The sequence below is a fragment of the Solanum pennellii genome, chromosome 6 (genome assembly GCF_001406875.1).
Source record: "Solanum pennellii chromosome 6, SPENNV200".
NCBI lineage: Eukaryota > Viridiplantae > Streptophyta > Magnoliopsida > Solanales > Solanaceae > Solanum > Solanum pennellii.
In genome coordinates this window covers 41,774,643-41,796,327 of record NC_028642.1, presented here as the reverse complement: position 1 = coordinate 41,796,327, position 21,685 = coordinate 41,774,643, and the positions used below count along the sequence as shown (strand labels likewise).

Sequence of the window (21,685 nt, the reverse complement as noted above, 5' to 3'; positions counted from 1 at the left end):
ATTTTTTTGGGTGGAGGATGAGGGGGGTGAGGGGGCTGGTACGGGGGTGAGTGGATAGGAGTCGAGGGTAGGGTGAAAAAATGAAATTTAGAAGTTTAAAATATTTTTTAAAAATAAACTTTAATTTTTTTTGTGCGTGTGTGTGTGTGTTGGGGGGGGGGGTCGAGGGTTGAAATATTAGGGCCCCATATATTAAAGTTTTGAAAAATCGCTTTTAAAACTTGACGACAGACGATTTTTTGAAAATTTAGAGAAAACTTGCAAATACCCATATATGACCCGTAGTTTATCCATAAAATACCCGTATTTTAATGAGTAAAATATGGGTATAGGAAAAGCCAATATTTAAAACATGTATCGAAAATTACTGGAAGGATGCAAATAAGAATAGTTATAGTTTGCTCATTCGTACCACAATAGTGTATTCCATCGCTCCCCTTTCCTGTAAAGTAGTTACTACCTGGGCCACAGAAGACGCTTTTTACCCAATAGCTACATAAACACATATTACATTTTTAGCCGAAAGATGGCTATCGGTTCAAGAACGTAAGGTGTCCCTGCTTTTTCAGGGTAAGAAGGGGTAGAGAAAATGCCTCGAGTCGTCATTAGTCCGATCCTTTGTAGGAACTACCCGTAATAACGAACTTGCAAAATGGATCTGTTTAAAATATTATCTATATTTAAAATCACTCTTTCATTTCATATTTGATTGACTATTTGGGCGGGTCAGTGAAAAATGGGCTCAAATTGCCAGCACTAATATTGTGCTACTCAAAAGATAGAGGTTGTCAATTCCCTTGTCATATAGGGAAAAAAGTCTGATATACGTTTTAACTTTGTCATTTGGAGTTGATATATCCTCGTTACAAAAGTTACTCATACATACTCTTATCATTGCAAAAGTGTCTCATGTATGCCTCTACCGTTACAAAACTGACTCACATATACCCTAGATCGACTCACATATACCAATTTCATCTAAAGAAAGTGAAAAATTAATTTCAATTAATTGTTTTTTAATTTTTATTTTTTTTTAAAAAAATCATATAGGAGTATATATGTCCCTTCTAGCAAAGTTCTGCGTACATGTGATCTTTCTTTCACAAATTATTTTTGACTTCTATAATTATCATTATTTGAGTTTCATAATTTTTTTTCCTTGTAGTGTAAAAAAATGAGAAATAATAAGAAAGAAGTGTGAATGGAAAAAGAAAAAATATCAGAAAGAAATTTAAAACTACTTTTTTTGGCAATTGTATTGTAATTAATTTTGTATCTATAATTTTTTTTTTTGATTGTGTGGCATTCACAATAAATTATACAAGAAAATTAGTGGAGAATAAATAAAATTGACCATAAAAATAATAGATCCAAATTAGTTGTTGAATTAAAGAAGTTAAAAAAAAAAAATAAACGTGAGAAGGATCAAATATACCTCTATATGAATTATTATTTTTTATTTTATTTATATAATAATAGGGGATATATGTGAGCCATGTTTGTAGCGAAGTATATTAAGCCCTTCTTTGGTGGTGTGCAAGTTTGAATTTCCTTGTGTAATTGTTGGTGCCACTATATGTAATCTGATACTAACAAAAACATCAACATATCCGGTGTATAGTGTAATTTCACGAATTTGAAGAACTTCAGATGATTAAGTCCACCTTCTTAACTTAATCTTCAACAACTTGCTTCTCCTCTCCATAATCTCCTTTGCAAAATTTATGTCTCAACACAGAGAACCTCTCTGAAATAATTTCTCCAACAAAATCTTCATTACTGTCAAAAAGGTTGCGGCTAGAACTACACCCGTCGAGATGAACACCTCTTTCTAACTGTGGTTCAATAATCGGTTATCGAACCACTGAACCTGACTTCATCATTGAATCTGGCTCTGATACCACTTGTTAGGACCGAAAATAAGGAGGTGTAAATGCGGAAGCTAGCAATGCAAACCTCGAAAGACCACGAGTAAGAAGACAACCGAGAAATATACCAAAAGACACAAAGATTTAACGTGGTTCGGTCAATCGACCTACGTCCACAAAGGAGATGAGCAATCCACTATAAATATGAGAGTACAAATACAGAGGGAAACAACCTCAACCAATTCACTCGGAATACATGGGAGGTTCACACAAGTGATAACGTATCAAGCTTGTGACCCACAAATTCTCCCCCTAACCAAAACTCTCAAAGTCCTTAAGACTACATTGTGAATGCTGATTAAGTTAGAAGGAACATTCCTCTATTTATAGAGTTCTAAACCTTTTCCTAGGATTAGTCAATCCAAAACCTTTTCCTAAAAGAAAAACCTATTTATTGTAAGAAATCAGGACAAAAAAAACCCAACAGATACCAATTTAAAACTACACTAAACAACAAAGCAATTTTATGTGACAATTAATTACCAAAAGAATTAACTCTAGTATCTCATCCTTTACCATCAATTCAGTTTATAGCTAACACTTCTAAGATTGAATACTCTAGTCAAGAAAGTAAAATAACTTAGACAAGATGCTCCCCCAATACCAGGTTACATTTGTTTGAATGTATAGTGTGACACAAAATATATTTATCTTCCTTGCTTAGGGTAGGGTGGTAATACAGTCAGGAATTCAATTAAGGGTGTTCAAACTTATATAATTAAAAAAAAACAACTCAATAAACAACTGCACCAATATTAAATCAAGCTACATAATATTTGGTTATGCAATTTTCTTCATAATTTATCCTTAGAGCATGTTCAAACACTAAATTTGAAACTCATTTTTATATTAATATATATGTCTGGTAAATTTAATACATAATTATATAAGTTTTAACTATATAAATAATTGTAACGGATCTGTTTGGTCATTATTGTTGTTTTAGACTATAATGTCCTTGAGTATTGACATACTCGAAAAATGAACGAGTGAGAAAAATCTGTCAACCTTCACTATAGTGAAGGCCTCATTCACTATAATGAAGGGAGACTCTCTACAGCGAAGGCAGCAAAACTGCAAGGTTTCGCTATAGTAACAGGGGTGGTCCGCTCTAGTACTCTTCACTATAGCGGAGATTTTCACCATAATGAAGGTTGAGTTTTATTATTTCGTGTTTAAGTTAACTTTTCACTCAAATCTTGCTCATAACTTTTCATACTTGATCAAAGAACATTTTGAGGTTGTTGGGATATATACTGTTAACCATGTGTTAAGAAATAATATTTATTAGAGAATAAATATTTGCTCAATTTCAATAGATCATATATTCGTTTGTGGTGTCTATTTACTTATATAGTAGATGATTTAATGCGTAGAGTTTTAACTTATATACAAAGGATTAAATCATCGGTTCTTAAAAAAAATTTGGAGACAAACTAAGAGCAAATCGCTGCAAGGGCAGCGATTTGTCTCCAATTTTTTTTTATTTTTTCCAATCAATTTTTTTAATTTTTTTTATTTTTCCAATCAATTTTTTAATTTTTTTTTTACAATTTTTAAAATTAAATTTTAAATTTTTAAAAGAAATTTTAATAAATTTTTCTACTACTTATTCCAAAATAATTTTTTTTTAATAATTTTTTAAAATAAGTAGCAATCAAAATTTTTCTAAAAAATTGATTTAAAAAAATATAAAAGAAAATTGAAGACAAATTGCAGCGATTTGCTCCTATTTTTTTTATTTTTTTTAATTTCAAATAAAAAATTAAGAAAATCGCTCCTTAGGGAGCGATTTATTAAAAAATTATTAAAAAAAAAAATATTTTAGAAATCGCTGCCAAGGCAGCGATTTTACTTTTTCCGGCAAGCAAAGTTGCTGTCCTTCCAGCGATTTTGCCCTTTTGGTTAAAATAAATATTCATATACCATTTTAGAATTTTTATTAACATTTTATACCCTTTAGGCTCCGGACTCTGTTCATCATCATATGTTTCAAGTTAACTATCTATCTCCCTGACAAACTATTAGATATGGATTGGTAGCCCAAAATCCCAATTAATGATCATTTTTTTCTTATCTTAACTTATTTTGTCAAGCAAGTCAGAATATGGGCTAGTACTTAATATTTGCAACCATTTAAAGGACAATATTTTTTATGAAAAACAATCTTAATGCACAAAAAACAAATCTTCATGCGGAGGTTACAATGTGTAGAATCTATTTTAAAATAATCTGGAAGATTTGTTACAATCAACGAAATGAAATTTTCATTCAATACAACTGAGAAATGAAGGCATGAATACAATGCTATATATGCAAAAATAGGAAGCTTCTAGAATCTAACTAAATCTAACTAATTAACCAACTTGATGTGACTGCCTAATTAACTTGACAAAATATAAAATAATTAGCTAACTAACTATCAACTCAATTAACTAATATTATACTGATTATCCAATTAAGAGTAATCCTCTTCAAGCTAAATGTATTGAACATATTCAGAAATCTGAGCTAGTCAATTACATTAGAATGTCATGTTGCACTCCTTCTAGAGCCTTTGTCAATAAATCTGATTGCTGGTCCTTGGTATGAATGTATGAATTTTTTATCAACTCCAAAGTGACAGTCTATTTCGATGTGTTTAGTACGTTCATGAAATACTGAATTAGCTGCAATTTGTATGACAACCTTGCTTTTGCAATGAATGTTGGTTGGTCTAATCAATTTCACACCCAATTCCTGAAATAAATTTTTGACCTAAACTACTTCACCTGTTAAAGCAACCAAACTTCTATGGTCTACCTCTGCTGAAGATCTTGACACTGTTTTTTTCTTGGCTTTCCAACAGATTAAAGAATCACCAAACTTCAAAAATAAAATAGAAATTCAGTAACAGATCTCCTGGCGTTTGGACAAGCAGCCTAGTCTGCATCACAGAACCCTGTGCGGGAAAATTTCTTGTCTGCACTCATCAATAATCCGTTACCAGGATCTCCCTTAATGTATCATATCACTTTTAGTGTTGCATCCCACTGTGAAACTTTTGGTTGCTGCATGAGTTGACTTAGGGACTGTACTGCAAAAGCTATATTCGGCCTTGTGTTTGAGAGATATAATAACTTTCCTACAAGCCTCTGGTACTGTGTAACATCTACAAACAAGACACAGTACAACATTTTAGGCCTCTAACCACCCAAGAAAAGTGTTGCCTAAACTATGCAAAAGTGTAGCCTTTGGTAAAAGGCCACACTTTTTGACTTTAGGCCACGCTTTTTCGGGGTTGGCCGAAAGAAGTGTTACCTTAGAGTTTAGGCAACACTTTTCACGTGTTGCCTTATCAGCTACAGTTAGAACCGTAGCATAAAATAAAAAAGGCCACACTTTTTCATCTACACTTAGAAGTGTTGCCTTCCAAGCTACACTTAAAAGTGTAGCCTAAAAGGCAAAAAGGCTACACTTTTCCAGCTGCGCTTAGAAGTGTTGCCTAATCAGCTACACTTAAAAGCGTAGGGAAAAGGTAAAAAGGCTACACTTTTGCTACTACGCTTAGAAGTGTTACCTATTCAGCTACGCTTAAAAGTGTCGCCTTACCAGCTACACTTTCAAGAGTGGCCCTTTCTTCTATATTGCCCACAATTTGAAAGTGTTGTCTTTTCTATTCAGTCCTATGGCTACACTTCTAAGTGTGGTAAGCTATAAAATATTTATATGCCACAATATCTAATTAGAAACACCAATATTGTTTTGCAATAAATAATCTCAAGAATCAAATTAGCTAATAAGTAGTTCAAATATAAAAATTTGCAATAAACTTCAAAATGATAGTCTTGTGTACATAGACATACTTATAAAGCAATATTCTAAATATATGTGTACAGGTGAATAGTTCAAAAAGTATTCAAACATTTGCAATAGTTCAAAAACTCTTCATTGATCATCCACTTTAACTTCAATGAGATCAAATTATCTTTTAGGGATCCTTCAAATTTGAGCACCTATATTCCCCTGTAAACATTTAAAATGAAATATAATTAACAATCAAAACAAACCAACAAATTAGATTGCAAAAGTTTGCGTTAACTCTAACAAAACACCAATAATTCACTATAAGAAGAGCTAAGCTGTCAACACCTATAATATTTGTACCATTTCAGAAGAGCAAAGCTGACAATTACAAAAACATGTAGGACAGACCAACCAGGACCCGAAAACAGCTGACCAAGTTGAACCTCATTTTTTCAGCATTCTCAGAGGAACCAAGTTGAACCTTATTTTTCAGGATACAAATTGAAGTGGATTTGTTGGCACTGTTGATGGTAAACACTTTTCTCCTCCTCTACTATGATCTTTTTAATAAGAAAATTATCAAATGTAAGTACTATACTTCATTCTCAGTAGTTTGGGCACTGTTAAGAGTGTGCTAGAGTCGCGTTGCGGAATGGACTGATGGAAGAATGAATCTGAATGCAGTGAAATGGATTAAAAAAAGTTATATAGTCTACCGAAATTAAATTGTGATTGAGGCGTAGTTGATTGATTTGATATGCATTCATTAAGTTTGGATGAAGATCATTGGCATACCCAAAAAAGGAAGCAAAGGAGACACCAAGAACAACATCATGCTAAGACCATATGGAGACCTGTCTCAATGACAATATGCAAGAGGCACCAGCACTACCAGGTATGCTATCTAAAATTCACACACATAATATTTTTACTAGCCATAGGCATGACCTTAGGCATGACCTTAGAGCCATTGGCATTTACACTACCAGGTATGCTATCTACAATTCACACACATAAGCATTCTCTAGAAAAGGTATGATGGATGAGCATTTTCTCAATTTTTGGAATTTACACTACCAGGTTGTTTGAGCCAGAAAATTGGCGGAATCTAGTGCAATTTGTGAAGAGCATGTCGGAAGGAGGTCGAAATGCTAGCCTTCCTGAGTGTGACTCAAGCAAGACAGACCTCTATGTAAATTTTATCAAACAGAGCCATTCTAATAAGATGTTGTGCTAAAAAAATCATTAAACTTTTTGTAATACAACTGCAAGATGTTGTGTTATCAACAATTTCTAGAATTTCCATCACTATATAAACTGATCATATAACATGTACAATGATTATATACCTGCACACATAAGATCCTAACAAGGAATTTGTAGCCACAGCTACACACACAAATCAACCACAATTACACACACAAATTAATTATAATGACCTTGTTGTGCAAGATCAACCAACAATCAAAAAGAACAAGAAAACTATCTTCACAATTAGATACTTCAATATAGAAGAGAGAGACAGAGAGAGAGAGAGAGAGAAAAAATCCTTAAGAACCAAAAAAAGTACCTTTTGAAGAATTGAACTGTGAGTTGACCCTGAAGAATTTCGAATATTCTGGCCTCTTAAAGCTTGTTGCGCTACTTGCATCAACAGGTGAAACAATATTAGATCCAACAACCCCTGGTATATCGTGAACATTCAACCTAGGGTTGTTTTGCAGCAATTGATTAAAAAATAGGCGCATTTCATCTCTCATTTCATTCATTTTTTCATTCATTTCTTCCTTCAGAGAACTGATTTCATTAGCATGCTTTTGTTTTATCTTCTTAATTTCCTCATCTTCTTTTAGAGAACTTGTTGTAACTGATCTGCCATAGCACCTAAGTTGTCTAGGCTGCTCCTTTCCAAACACTGCCCTGAAGGCATCATCAGCTGTTTCTCCGGAATTTTGACGACTTTGAAGTTCAACCTGTTGAATAAAATTGACATCCATAGTTAACTGTAAGAACTATTTACTTTACGACTAAAATCAACTTATGATTCATTTGATACCTTCCTTCCGAGTAAAAGCTTACTTAACAAAATACAATGGACTCACACTGTCCACAATATACAAAATTTATTTCTGAATCAAATTCACCAATAGTCTTCTTCAAAAAGCTTACTATTGCAACTTCGGTATCAGGCTGAATTTCCTTTCCCGTCTTTGTACGAGTTGCGATAAACATTTCAGACTGTGATGGTTCCTCGTTGTTTTCTTTTGCTACACGCTACCAATTATATCAAAGAAATTTTTAAAAAATCAACATGTTGTAATTAAGTGGTGAAAAATTAAAATTCATAGGCCTGATAAGTATTACCAATGCCACGCATACTCTAGCAAAATTAATTGGTCCCATTCGATGCCTCCACTTTTGTTGTTTCCTGCTTTTAGAGTTCACCTCAGATATAGCCTGTAATTAAATTGAAAAAAAGATGTTTGAATTGATAAATAAATAAGAAAACAGATATGATGCAAAATATGTCAAAAAGTAGAAATGCACTATTTTAGCTTTACTTGAACAGTTGGGTGTTGCCAATATTCGATCAACTGGCGGAATTAAACTTCTGGAATGTCATCAGGACGTTTCGCTAGCATATCCTCAACAGTACTATTTTTATCAAAATATCTCTCTTTAATCAAATGTTTGTGTTGCCTCCAAGCATCACGAAGAGCAGTCATCACCCACTTCTTTCCTTCTATTGGGATTAGGAATTTGGACTATGCAAAATAAAATATATTTAGCTTCATTAGTAAAAAATAACAACAAAATATGTAATCCCAAAATTTATTGTTCTTACGTTGATATATTCCCACATGCGCTTTTTAATATCTTTTGGCACCGCATGTCAAGTAATGTACATCAAGCTGATGAATCTAGGATTCCTTGCAATTGTTCCAATAAAATTGGTTAATTCCGACACTATCTTACCAGTGGGACCAACTTCTTGTCCTTTATCAAATGTCACCTCCTCCCTTTCTTCCAAATTTCTTGCATGAATATTCTTACATGTTGTTTGTCCTCGAACCTTTTTCTGCTTCGATAAACCTACATTGATGTAACAATCAGGAGATAAGATTTTTCTTTTATAATGAGTAATAAATCTTACAAGATTTAAGACATACCTTTTGTACTACAATCAATGTCATCTTCCTCGTTTATAGCACACTCATCCTTGTCGATTTCTTCTTGATCCTCTAGATTATCCAATCCTTTATTATGTTCATGAATAGAATGAGGAGTATGCATATACTCGACATCCGCTTCTGTGTGGTTTACCTGTTTTCTTTCATCACCTATCACTATCCCTTGTTGTTTTAAAACTGATCAATACTAGTAAGTTCCGGAACCGGGACGGAACTGGTACTGTTCAAACCGGTACCGTTCCGGAATCGGGACGGAACTGGTACTGTTCAAACCGATACCGTTCCGGAATCGGGATCGGACCGAACCGGTAAATTTTGTCATATTTCATCCCGGTCCGGAAGGGAACCGGTAGTATATCGGACCGGACTGGACAGGTAACCGGAACGGACCGGTATTAAAAAAATTAATTTAAATTAGTTAAAACTTAAAAATTTAATTTTTTTAATTGAATATAATTTTTATTATAATAATTAAAAAATTAAAAATTTAAATTTCGAACTTTAAAAGTTAAAAAATTTTAAATTTTCAAACTTTAAAGTTATAAAACTTAAATTTCAAACTCTTAAAGTTTGAAATTTATATAAAGTTCAAATTTAAAATTTTCAAACTTTTAAAGTTTAAAATTTAAATTTTATAAACTTTAATGTTTGCTAATTTTAAATTCAAACTTTAAAGTTATAAAATTTAAATTTCAAACTTTTAAAGTTTGAAATTTTTTAATTCAAACTTTTAAAGTTTGGAAATTTTAAAGGTATAAAATTTAAATTTCAAACTCTTAATGTTTGAAAATTTTAAATTCAAACTTTAAAGTTATAAAATTAAAAATTGACAATATTAAAAATTAAATATAATACAACAATATTAAAAAACAAATTAAGGCGAATAGCCTATATTTTTATTAATATTTATTTGATATTACAATTACATTTACAAAAATATTTGTAGAGTATTAAAAGATTTAATCTACACAACCACCTTCTAGGAAGGGTTCTATTTGAATTAAATCTTGAATTATCATACTCTTACTAATAGTAAATCCCTTCGTAAATCATTCAACATTTCTTTAGTAACATGTTCGGGAATTGGTTGAATAGAAAGATCTTCTATTGTTTCAATCCCGTTATCACTATAATCCTGCATTACTTCATCAACGTCATCTTGAAATTTGGTCGGTAGTGGTTCACGACCCAAATTTCTTTTCTCGGTATTAATCCAATCTCGAAAAAAATACCGATATCTCCAAGCTGTCGACTGCTAGTGAATGCCTATGTTCTCCAAGTTGAAACCTTGCTGCACTAAAGACGCCTTCCGAAGCTACTGACGACGCTTGCATAGCTAATATATCTCAAGCCATTAGTTATAGTTTTGGAAATCCCTTCCGCGATTTTTCCACCATGCTAGAATATTTTCAGTAGGTTCTGTATTTTGATTAACATAGACATCAAAATCATTTCTATTATCATGAGAAAGTTCAAGATAATCATATAAATAAGCATCAATATTATCTTCATCAAATCTACTCCTATAGCTTTGAGGTTCATTTTCACTTGATAAATTTATATTAGCATTATAAATCATACAATTTTCTAGCTTCAATTTTTATGCTACCTTAACTTGTTGACAACTAGGAATTTCTTATAATACATCATTAATATCTAAGTTAAAATATATTTTTTCAACCATTTTTGATGCACCTACATCTTTATACTGAGGGTTTAACAAACACGCGGTTAAATAAATTTGAGGAATAGGAATATAATATTTTTAAATTTTAGAATCATTTTTCAATGGTTTGTTGAAATCTTGGTTTATTTTTAAATTCATATAATTTAGAAGAAATCCTACAAATATCAGGCAAAACAGTACAAATTGATAGACTATAAAGTACAAATATTCTTTTTGAAGTTAAGTAAAAAAACTTTTAGGAAATCTATACGTTCATTTATATCACGCCAATCACTATCATCTAGTCTATATGTCACATCAGAATTATAAGCATTCCAAACCATTTGTAAGGGTATTTTATATTCATAAGCGACTACAAGCATTTCATATAAAGTATTCCATCTAGTAGCCACTGTTTTTGGAATTTTTCTAGGTGGAAGATTATTTTCAAAACAACGATTTTGAAAATCTTTATGCCTAGACTTAACTTGACATTTAACTATAAAATGACATGCATTTTCAACTTTCGTACATCCGTTATTATACATATGTACACTATCTCTAACCATTAAATTATATATATGTGCAGTACACCTAATATGATAATTATCACCATAGAAAGGACAAAGAGTAGGTTTTAAATATTCAACAGCAGCATTATTACTTGAAGCATTATCTAAGGTTATACTACTTATTTTATCACATATTCCATAACTTTGTAAAATATGTAAAATAGTTTGAGCAATATAACTACCGTTTTTTTGCATTTGACAACATTTATAACCTAAAATTCTTTTTTGCATATACCAATTTTCATCAATCCAATGTGCAGTAACAGTCAAATAATCGTTACCGTTTACACTACCACCCATATCAGAAGTAATAGATATTTTACAAGTATTATAATAAAATAAACAACGAAGATTTTGAAAATGTTGTGCATGATAATCAAATACAACCTTTTATTGTACTTCTAGCAAAACCTTTAAAATTTGGACTATATGCAATTTGAATATAATGTATAAAACTGGGATTTTCAGCAAAACTAAATGGCAAATCATAACACATATCATTTTAGCTAGTTTTTCAAGATCTTTTCCTCTACTATATGAAAGTGGTAAACTAGAGCCAGAAACATTAGACAGATTTAATTGTGTTTGTACCATGTTAGAGCCGCCAACTCCTGCATTATTAGGAAGGGGGGTACCATTTTTTTAGCTTCCGCTACCGCTTTAGCATGCAAAAATTCATTTTTACAACAACACATTAAATGACTACTCAAATGTCCCGTCTCACCAGATTTACCAACAGTTTTATGATTTAATCTATGTTTACATTTATTACAAATAGCTTGTGTTTTATCTTCATTTTGTGTCATAAATTGCCAAACAACTGATTTTTTAGCACGTTCTACCTTAAGCCTAGGATATACGGGGGGAACAGGGCCAGGACAACGAAAGGGAACGGGACTGGGAGTATTAGTAGCCGTAGGTGGCTCAGTTTCATCATCATCATCATCAAAAGTAGGCGTATCAGTATAATTATCAATATCATTATCATTATCATTATCACTAGGCAAATCCTCATCAAAATTACCAAAGCTACGTTGTAAATGTTCATTATAAGGATCTAATCCTGAATTACTATCAATATTAAAAACCGTATCATCAACATGTGTATAATCATCCGTATTTATTCTTAATACAGTAGATTTTTTAGTTTTTGATTTAGAAGAACTACCGGTTTTTGCATTATCGAAGAATGTAAAGTTACACATATTTTTTATACGCTCAATGCACTCTTTTTACCCTTTCCTTTTTGAACAATATTTTTACCGGAATCCATATTAAAATATTAAACGTGAGATAATATATAACACGAAAAATGTAATGCAAATAGTAAATCACAAAATAAATAAATAATTATTTAAATATAAATAAAATGTAAAATAAAAGTTGGAACGAATGTGGAAAGTTGAAAGTTGAATTTTGAAGCTCCAGATCCAATTTCCAAAGACCAAATAAGGCAACACCGATATTTAAGATATTATATATTAGAGAATTAGAGATTACAGAGTAGAGTGTTGAGAGAGTAGAAGATGAATAAATGATTTTGTGATTAAAAAGAATGAAATTTAGTGGTATATATAAGTAAAAAAATGGGTTAAAGTATAATTTTTAAAACTTTAGGGTATTAAAAAAGTTTGGGGGGAGGGGGGGTAGGAGTGTAAGTAGCTAAAATTTGGGTCAAATAGCCATTGGGGGGGCCCACTAGCCGTTACCCACCGGCTATAAATGGATAGATTTTTTTTAAAAAAAATTGATCGGACCGGACCGGTAATTTCTAAAATCGGGAGGGACCGGTAAATCCCAATTTCCATCCCGTTACCTGTCCCAGAATCGTACCGAACCGGTCTATTCCGGGACTAACCAGTACCGAACCGGACCGGGACGAACCGAACGGTAACCGGGACTTACCAATTCCACTGCCAGTCTTAGTAGCTGGTATGACTGACTTATTCTTTACCTGTTTTATGTTTGGAAGATCATGATCAACATTATATTCTTGTTTTTTTTCCAGAAATTGATCAATAGTAGTGGCCGGTAGGACCAACTTCCCTTCACCTGTTTGCACCTTAGTAGATCCTGATTATCATGTTGTTTCTGTTCATTACCTAATGTTGTTCCAGTCACATGTACAGAAGAAGTAGCACCTTCCTTGGACGACGGTTGGAACCCGAAGTTCTGCATAGGAAGTTTAAGTCCCTTCTCTTGAATGGACTCTCCAGGCTGAAATGACCTCGATTTATTTTGTCCTTTCCCTGCAATCACATGTGAAGTACTAAGTTCTTCCCCAGAAAATGATTGAATCGGTAATTTGTTTGGGTACAAATTACTCTTTCCTTGGTTTGATGACTATTGCAGCATGCTCTTTTTTAGCTTTGTTATTGCGTTCGTTTGCAACATGTTCTCTCTTAACCTTAAATGTGTTGACCAATTCAGCACTTGATCGGTATTGCATATATAGATTCTTCAATGGACTTTGAGCTTTGTTTGGATTCGACCCCTTTTTCTTTAGTATTGCTGATTCACTCATTCTTCTCGTTTTGATTTAAACTCTTTGATTTCTTTCCCTGTAGTTAGTAAACCTAAAAAATAATGAGGATCTTTAAGTGAAAAAGGTAGCAGCAATAAAAAAAAGAAACCACATTTCAAAAAGAACTCAGTTGTTTTTTGAATTAAATACTCTGAAAATCCTATGTGTTTCTTTTTCCAGAAAAATTTTCCATCGCATACTTGATATACCGTGGTTTCACGGTATAATTAATACTTTTTCCTTAAGTTTAGTGTGTCCGAAAGCCTTTTTGTGCTAATATTTATATAAGTTTCTCTTTGTTTTGCAAGAAATCTGTCCAAAGCTGAATGCGGAGATTTTGAGCGAAAAAATGCAGAAGAGACCACCTACGGAGCTTATGACGGTCCGTCGTGCTTGTGACGGTCCGTAGGTGGCAGCGTAATGCAACTGCTGAAGGAAGATGGGGAAGTCTGACCAAGTGTGGGATTACGAAGCTTGTGACGGTCCGTCTGGCTATGACGGTCCGTCCTGCAGGTTCGTGGTGAAGTTCAGAGAAGTGATCCCACTACCCAGATTCTGAGAGTTGAAGTGTTTTGTAACGAAGACCCTCGACGGACCGTTGTTCCTATGACGGTCCGTCATACTTGCCATCGAGGGGAATGAAGAGAGAAGCAGAAGAAATTGCACAAGTATGGGACGACGGAGTCCACGACGGTCCGTTGTGACCACGACGGTCCGTCGCGAGGTCCGTCGACCCAGCCGCGTTTTGGCAGATTTCCAGCAATTAGAATTCTTGTTTAATTAGGTTTTTATTTTTTTATAAATAGTTCGAAAAACCTCGTTTTTGAGGTTAGACAGCTGATAGTTAGACACTGTTAGGTTGGACTCGGTATTGTTAGACTCTTGGATTGTTAGACATCATATTATTAGACTTTTAATTATCATTGATTGTTGGTGATTTGTGGTGATTAATCAAGCAAACTTTTAGATTTTATTCTTTCTCATTGAAGTAAGTACATGAATTCTTATTTAATATATTTGAATATTGTGATTATGACTATGGGTAACTAAACTCCATAACTAGGGTTGTGGGAACCATAGGCAAATAATGAGATAAAACCTAACTAAAATAACAATTCTAGAATAGTGTCTTGCATGTATTAATAATTCTTTCGCTTAGAAGTCTTTTTAACGGATGGCCAACGTTAGAACTCGCCTTAATGCTACTTGCCGGACCAAGGAGGTAGATAATAGGAAAAGAATTATCAACATAGATTTAGTGTATACTATCTAATAGGCTAGTATTGATTGGTACGAGGTAATAACTTAGTCAAATATCGAATACGATGCTTAATATGAGGTAAAGATAAGGGTTAGGATAGCAACACACGTAGCCGGACCAAGGTGCGGAGTGAGATTTTCTAGATGCCGGACCAAGGATTTAGAAATACATAACTTATCACTTTGCATGCAAGATACTAGGAAAGAATTGTTATAGTTAGAATTATCAAGTTATGAACCTGTGGGGAACACGTAAACCCTAGTTACTTTGATTAATTGATTAAACTCCAACATTCAAAGCTGTTAAGTGTCTCTTTCAATTTCGTTAATTATTTTCACTCATTTAGAAATAGAAACCCCCCTTTTATTGTTTTTACTTTCCAAGGAAGTCATTGACCAAACAATAGTAATAACAGGTTGAAGTTAAGTCTAAACTATTTTCCTCGTGGGAACGATCCCAACCTCACTAGTTGGGTTATTTACTTGACACGACCGCTTTACTTCTTATTTGAGAAGTAAGTTTGAGCGTATCAAATTTTGGCGCCGCTGCCGGGGAAAATAGCTTTTAGATTAATTTGAACTTATTACTATAGTTTAGTTGATATTTTCTTGATTTTACTTTGTTTTATTGTTTTTGATTTCTTTTCAGAACTATCCTCCTTGTATGCCAAATACACGGAGAGGAAGAGAACCGTTGTTTCCCTACGATCACGAGTTAGAGCGTACACTGCGCAATATGAATCGTAATTTGGGAATAAATGATGAGGATCCGAACCAGAACATCCCAGCTCCGGTTGATGTTCATGGTCAGATGTTACCCGATGCTCCGGGTGAACATCAACAGAGGGGACAAAATCCCGTTCCACGGCCCCAAGCATACTACAGAGGCTATGATAACATAGCAGACTCCGATGGGCCACTTGTCTTACCTCCTCTACCCACAGGCCACACCTTTGTGGTAACTAGTAGCCTGATGCAAATGCTCACTGCCAGAGGTTTGTTTTCAGGGCTACCTTCTGAGGATCCACATGCCCATATAGCTAAGGTAAGGGCAGTGTGTAAAAGTTGTGTAGGGAGGCCTGATTTGGATTTAGATGTAATAGGTCTCAGAGTGTTTCCTCTCTCACTGACGGGAGAGGCTGCTATGTGGTTCACTGAGCTCCCATACAACTCAATCTTCACTTGGAACCAACTAAGGGATGTCTTCTTAGCACGCTACTATCCGGTCTCCAAGAAACTAAACCACAAAGACAGAGTGAATAACTTTGTGGCACTACCAGGAGAGTCAGTTAGTAGTTCTTGGGATAGATTCACCTCATTCTTGAGAAGTGTTCCAAATCACCGTATAGATGATGAGTCACTGAAGGAATACTTCTATCGGGGACAGGATGATAATAATAAAGCGGTGTTGGACACTATAGCAGGTGGATCTTATGGGGAGTGTCCTTATGCTGAGATTGCTGAAAAATTAGAGAAAATCTCCCGGAATAACAAAGCTTGGAGTACTAGGAAGTCTGATACAGGGAGAAACACCTTCGCAGTGCAGTCCACTCACAACCCAGCCACAGATGAGATTCGTGAAGAAATGGCTCAGATGAGAACTGAGCTTGGGTTGGTACTAAAACATGTCACTGGGGGTGCAGAAAAGATAAATGCAGTCAACTATTTGTCGAAACCACCGCCACAAAACGATGAGTGTTATTATGCGGAGGATACTTATGCAGTAAATGAGCAGACGGGGGGTTTTTGACCAAGCGCCCAAGGCTCAAATCAGGATAATTGGCGCCAAGGTCAAGGGAACCAAGGTCGGAACTATGGTAACTACAATCGTGAGGGTCATTATGTCCGAGATGGAAACTACAACCGCGACAAGAACTTTAATAGGGGTAACTATGCTAATAGAAACGACAGGAATGGGCCATATGTCCCTCCTCAAAATCGTGAAGTTACTCCTACGGATGGTGGAGATAGTATGGCGCGAGTTGAGGATATGTTGCACAAAATGATGAGGAGGTTCGATGCTAGTGATGAGCACATTAAATAGTTAAGGGATGATTTAGCTAGTATTGGGCAAAAAGTTGATACACATGCAATTTCGATTAAACAGCTTGAATTGCAAATGGCCCAATTATCTGCGACAGTGAACACACGGCAACCGGGCACTCTTCCTAGCAACACTGTCCAAAATCCAAAGAATGATGCGCACTGTATGGCAATCACTACTCGGGGTGGTAAGCAAACCATTGACCCACCTATGCCATCTACTGAGGAAAATGTGAGAAAGGATAATGATACTGTCGTAAAGGGTAGTGGTGAAGCAGAGGATTGTAATGGAAAAGATGCAGAAGTACCTATGAAGGTAATTCCCATGCCTAGGACACCACCACCCTTCCCTCAGAGATTAGTGAAAAAGACCGAGGATGGTAAATACCGGCGTTTCATAACAATGTTGAAGCAGCTTTCTATCAATGTCCCTTTGGTAGAAGCTCTAGAACAAATGCCCGGTTATGCCAAATTTATGAAAGATCTGGTCACCAAGAAAAGATCGGCCACTTTCGAGGATGATGATAGACTGCAGCATTGTAGTGCTATTGCTACAAGATCTCTCGTACAAAAGAAAGAAGATCCTGGTGCGTTCACTATTCCTTGTACAATTGGGTCATTACATTTTGCGAAAGCATTATGTGATCTGGGGGCAAGCATAAATCTCATGCCCCTCTCAATTTACAAGAGGTTGGGTTTGGGGGATCCAAACCCCACTGCGATGCGGCTACTGATGGCTGATCGGACAGTGAAACGGCCTATAGGGATACCCCATGATGTGCTAGTAAAAGTGGAGTCATTCATATTTCCGGCAGATTTTGTTATTCTTGATTGTGAAGTCGATTTTGAAGTGCCTATTATTCTTGGGAGGCCATTCCTTGCTACAGGTAGAGCCTTAGTTGAAATGGAGAAGGGACAGATGACATTTCGGTTGAATAATGAAGAAGCGACCTTCAACATTTGTAGGACCATGAGGCAGAGTGGTGAGCTCCAATTGGTATCTGCCATATCCCACAAAGAAAAGATGAAGAAGGAGAATGAAGAAAAATGTGCAAAACAAGAGTTATGGTTGGGGATTTGGTGCTTGTAGACAGTTCTGGGGTGCCTTGTCTTCCGGGCAAGCTCAAGTCCAAATGGACTGGCCTTACTTGATTACCCAAGTATTCTCTCATGGAGCAGTTGAGTTAAAAGCCAAGGAGGGAGTGCGGTTTAAGATGAATAGAGATAGAATAAAACTCTATTTTGGGCATAAAGCATCGGGGAATAAAGTAATAGAGGCAAACCATCTTGATGAAGGCTGAGTAATCAAGTGTCCCCAGTCGTGCCGCGACATTAAATCAGGCGCTTGTTGGGAGGCAACCCAATACTTATAGCCTTTTTAGTAATGGTAGCATTTTTATACTAATGGGTTTTTAAATTTGCAGGCACATCACCAGGAAATTCTGCAGAAAACTACTCTGCAGCAGTCACTGACGGATATACCGACGGACCGTTGCGCTTGCGACGGACCGTCGTATGCCTCTGTCGTACCAGGTACGTTTTTCTGCTATTTTGAAATTAAGGAACACACGAAGGAACCAAAGACGGGTCGTCACAAATGCGACGGACCGTCGTCGGGGAACCATCGCGTGATTAATGAGTTATACCCGACCCGACCCGGCTGGACCCTTTTTTCAAAATCAGACCGTTTAAACCCCCCCCAACCCCTCATTTCACCCCATTCATTCATTATTCCTCTCATCTCCCCTCTTTTTTCAACTTCCAAATTTCCTCCCACCGATCATTGCCCCCTAAAAGTCTCCAACGCCCTAAAAGTGTTAATCTACTAGTCGGAGTTGCTGCTGTGGGTGTTGCCTAGCCACCGAGTACTTGTCCAGTTGTTTTCTCCATTTCTAAGGTATGTGTCTCGAATTTCTACTCCTTTATCTTGCATTTTTGTTTATTAGTTAGTATTAGCTTAGTTCTTAGTCGTATATTGTTTCTTTTATATGATTATGTCTAAACCTAGGCTCAAAATGTTTGAATTTGCCATGTTGACAACCCTAGACATAGGTGATTTTGCATTGCTAGTTTCCTAGGTAGTTGGGATAGACAAATATAGGTCCAAAACACTACAAGACCATGTGGGTTCATCGCGGATGCATAGGGTACCCCCAATCTGTCACTGTTATTCAGATTGAGACCCCGATGACGGACCATCGTACCCACGACGGACCGCCGTAGGGTCCGTTCCAAAAGCCCTAGCACCCTGTCCCAACGGACACATGTGACGGACCGTCGTCTTCACGACGGTCCGTCCTGCACAACCGTTCCGGTTGTCAGAGACCCTATTTCTAAGGGTCTCTCATTTTTTTCCCAAGTGTTTCCCAACGGACACATGCGACGGACCTTCGTCTTCACAACGGTCCGCCCTGCACAACCGTTCTGGTTGTCAGAGACCCTGTTTCTAAGGGTCTCTCACTTTTTCTAAGTGTCCTTCAACGGACACATGTGACGGACCGTCGTCTTCACGACGGTCCGTCCTGCACGACCGTCATGATGGTCAGAGACCCCTCTGCTAAGGGTCTCCATATTTTTTTAAGTGTCCTACGACGGACCGTCGTACCTGTGACGGTCCTTCCTGCATATACCGTCATGATAGTCAGAGACTCTCCTTCAGGGTTCTTTATATATACATAGACTAAGTAAAACACGACGGACCTCATGACGGTCCTTCATAGCCACGCGAGCCGTCACCAGGCTCGTCGTGTGATACAGTTTCAATATCAATGACACACTATTTTCAATGTTTTATTTCGTATGGTTTTGCCTGTCTTGTTTGCCACTACTCATACTAATATCAATCCTTTAAAGGTACTATCTACTATGGCACCCAAGCAAGACCGCATCTACGCACGCGGGTGATCGAAGTCTGTCGCCCCGTCTGCCCGCATAGTCATCGGCTCTGATGATGAGCGTGACCCTGAGTACGTGCCCCCAGGCACTTCCGCCCCTTCCCGTGCTGCGCGTGCTCCCAGAGCCACACCCAAAAAGGTGGCGTCCGGCGTAGTCACTGCCTCCCAGTCTGATGAGGAGCGCACACTGACCGGCACACCCTCTGGGTCAGCCACAAATGAGGAAGGAGCGTCTGGCTCCTTAGGAGTATCATGGTCCGAGGAAGCTTCTGGCTCTGCAGAGGTTCCCGCACCCGACACTGCTGCAGCGTCGGCCTCGTCTGATGAGGCTGACAGTTCAGACTCTACATCCGGCGCACCAGTTCAGGTCCCCACCCCAGCCGCTGACCAGCCAAACCGGTGGTGTGTCGACGGCCAGTTTCAAGTTTACTCCGACGCCAAGTTCCTGACTGATAAAGGAGTAATGACTCGAACACTCACCTTGGAGCGGCGGGTACTTACAGGGAGTCTCCCAACGATGCCGGAGATCCACAACCTCTTCACCAGGCATCGCTTAGAGTGGACAGCACGTCCGTTGGGACGATACAGCGAGGAGATGGTCCGAGAGTTCTACGCGTCCTACGTAGCGACTCTCCGATCACAGATCGACAGGCGGGCTGCTCCCGCTAAACAGGCCCCATTGGAGCAGGTTCGAGTCCGGGGCGTGCAGGTTGACATTTCCCTGCCAGCCATCCGCCGGTTCCTATACGGCGAGAGTGCAGATGCTACTCGGACCCCCATCACTGCCGAGTTTGACTATCGCTGGCAGATAGTGAAGGATGGACAGTTCCTGCGAGAGCCAGCACTGAGGGAGACCACCAAGAGGTGGATGGCCCTGCACCTATCAGTCGACGGAGAGGGTGCAGATTGGGTCACTGAGCCGAAGGGGGCCATCAAGAAGGCCAACCTCACGTTCGTCGCGAAGTTCTTGTGGCTGCTCGTCCGTCACTGCCTTTCCCCCACAGCTGCTGACAACATCGTCACTTGGGATCGCGCAGTGTTGATAGCGGCGATGATAGCCGGATTCGAGGTCGACTTCGCATGGCTTCTCCAGGCAGTCATGCACGAGAGGGCATTCAAGGTCACCACCACCTACCCCTTTCCGTGCATGATCTTTGCCCTTTGCAGGTCTGCAGGTGTGCCCATATGGCACATAGATCAGTTGAGGACCCCACAGGGTACCGTTGACGTCGGCCTCATCAGAGACGAGGCCAATGAGTTGGCCCCACGCAGAGGGCCCCGTCCAGATCTATCCCCACTTGCCGATGATCTTGCTGATACGGTAGCCCAGGCCCGCACAACTACACAGGCGTCCACTAACACTACCTCGGTCGAGTCTATCCCGGGTAGTAGCACAGCCCCGAGCTCCTCTCGCACAACCCCTCTACCGACACTGGTCCCGCTTGCAAGGGTCCAAAAACTAGAGGCACAAATGGCCACTCTTATGCATCATATCCAGCCGTGGATGCAGAAGTCGATTGCTGAGTCCGAAGAGCGCCTAGAGAGGAAATGGTGCAGTTTACAGAGCGGAAGATCGCTGAGGTTAACCAGCGCCTGGACGCCCTTGAGTTGAGAGTGCTAGCCTGACCAGCCCCTCCGGTGGATGTGGCGACTCTTCAGGCTGCAGTCGACAGTCTTCGTACAGACATCGACACGATCTTAGAGTCTAGGGTGCCAGAGTCTGAGGCCCCTCCTGTCGAGCCTGCTGAGGACACGGTATTGGCGGCCCTTTTTGCTACTTCTGACATTCCACCACCTCCCCCTCGAGAGAGTGCCAAGAGG

The 21,685-nt window shown here is 37.6% G+C and overlaps 1 protein-coding gene across 1 annotated transcript; it reads right to left on the bottom strand.

The window, feature by feature from the left end:
- Nucleotides 1-8,581: 8,581 nt before the first annotated feature.
- On the bottom strand, nt 8,582-9,043 carry LOC114077552. The gene is made up of 2 exons (XM_027917667.1): nt 8,885-9,043; nt 8,582-8,807 (listed from the first exon to the last, which is right to left on the bottom strand). The coding sequence occupies exons 1-2, from the start codon at nt 9,006-9,008 to the stop codon at nt 8,608-8,610; spliced, it is 324 nt and encodes a 107-aa protein (XP_027773468.1). The 5' UTR covers nt 9,009-9,043; the 3' UTR covers nt 8,582-8,607.
- Between the last annotated feature and the right edge of the window lie 12,642 nt (nt 9,044-21,685).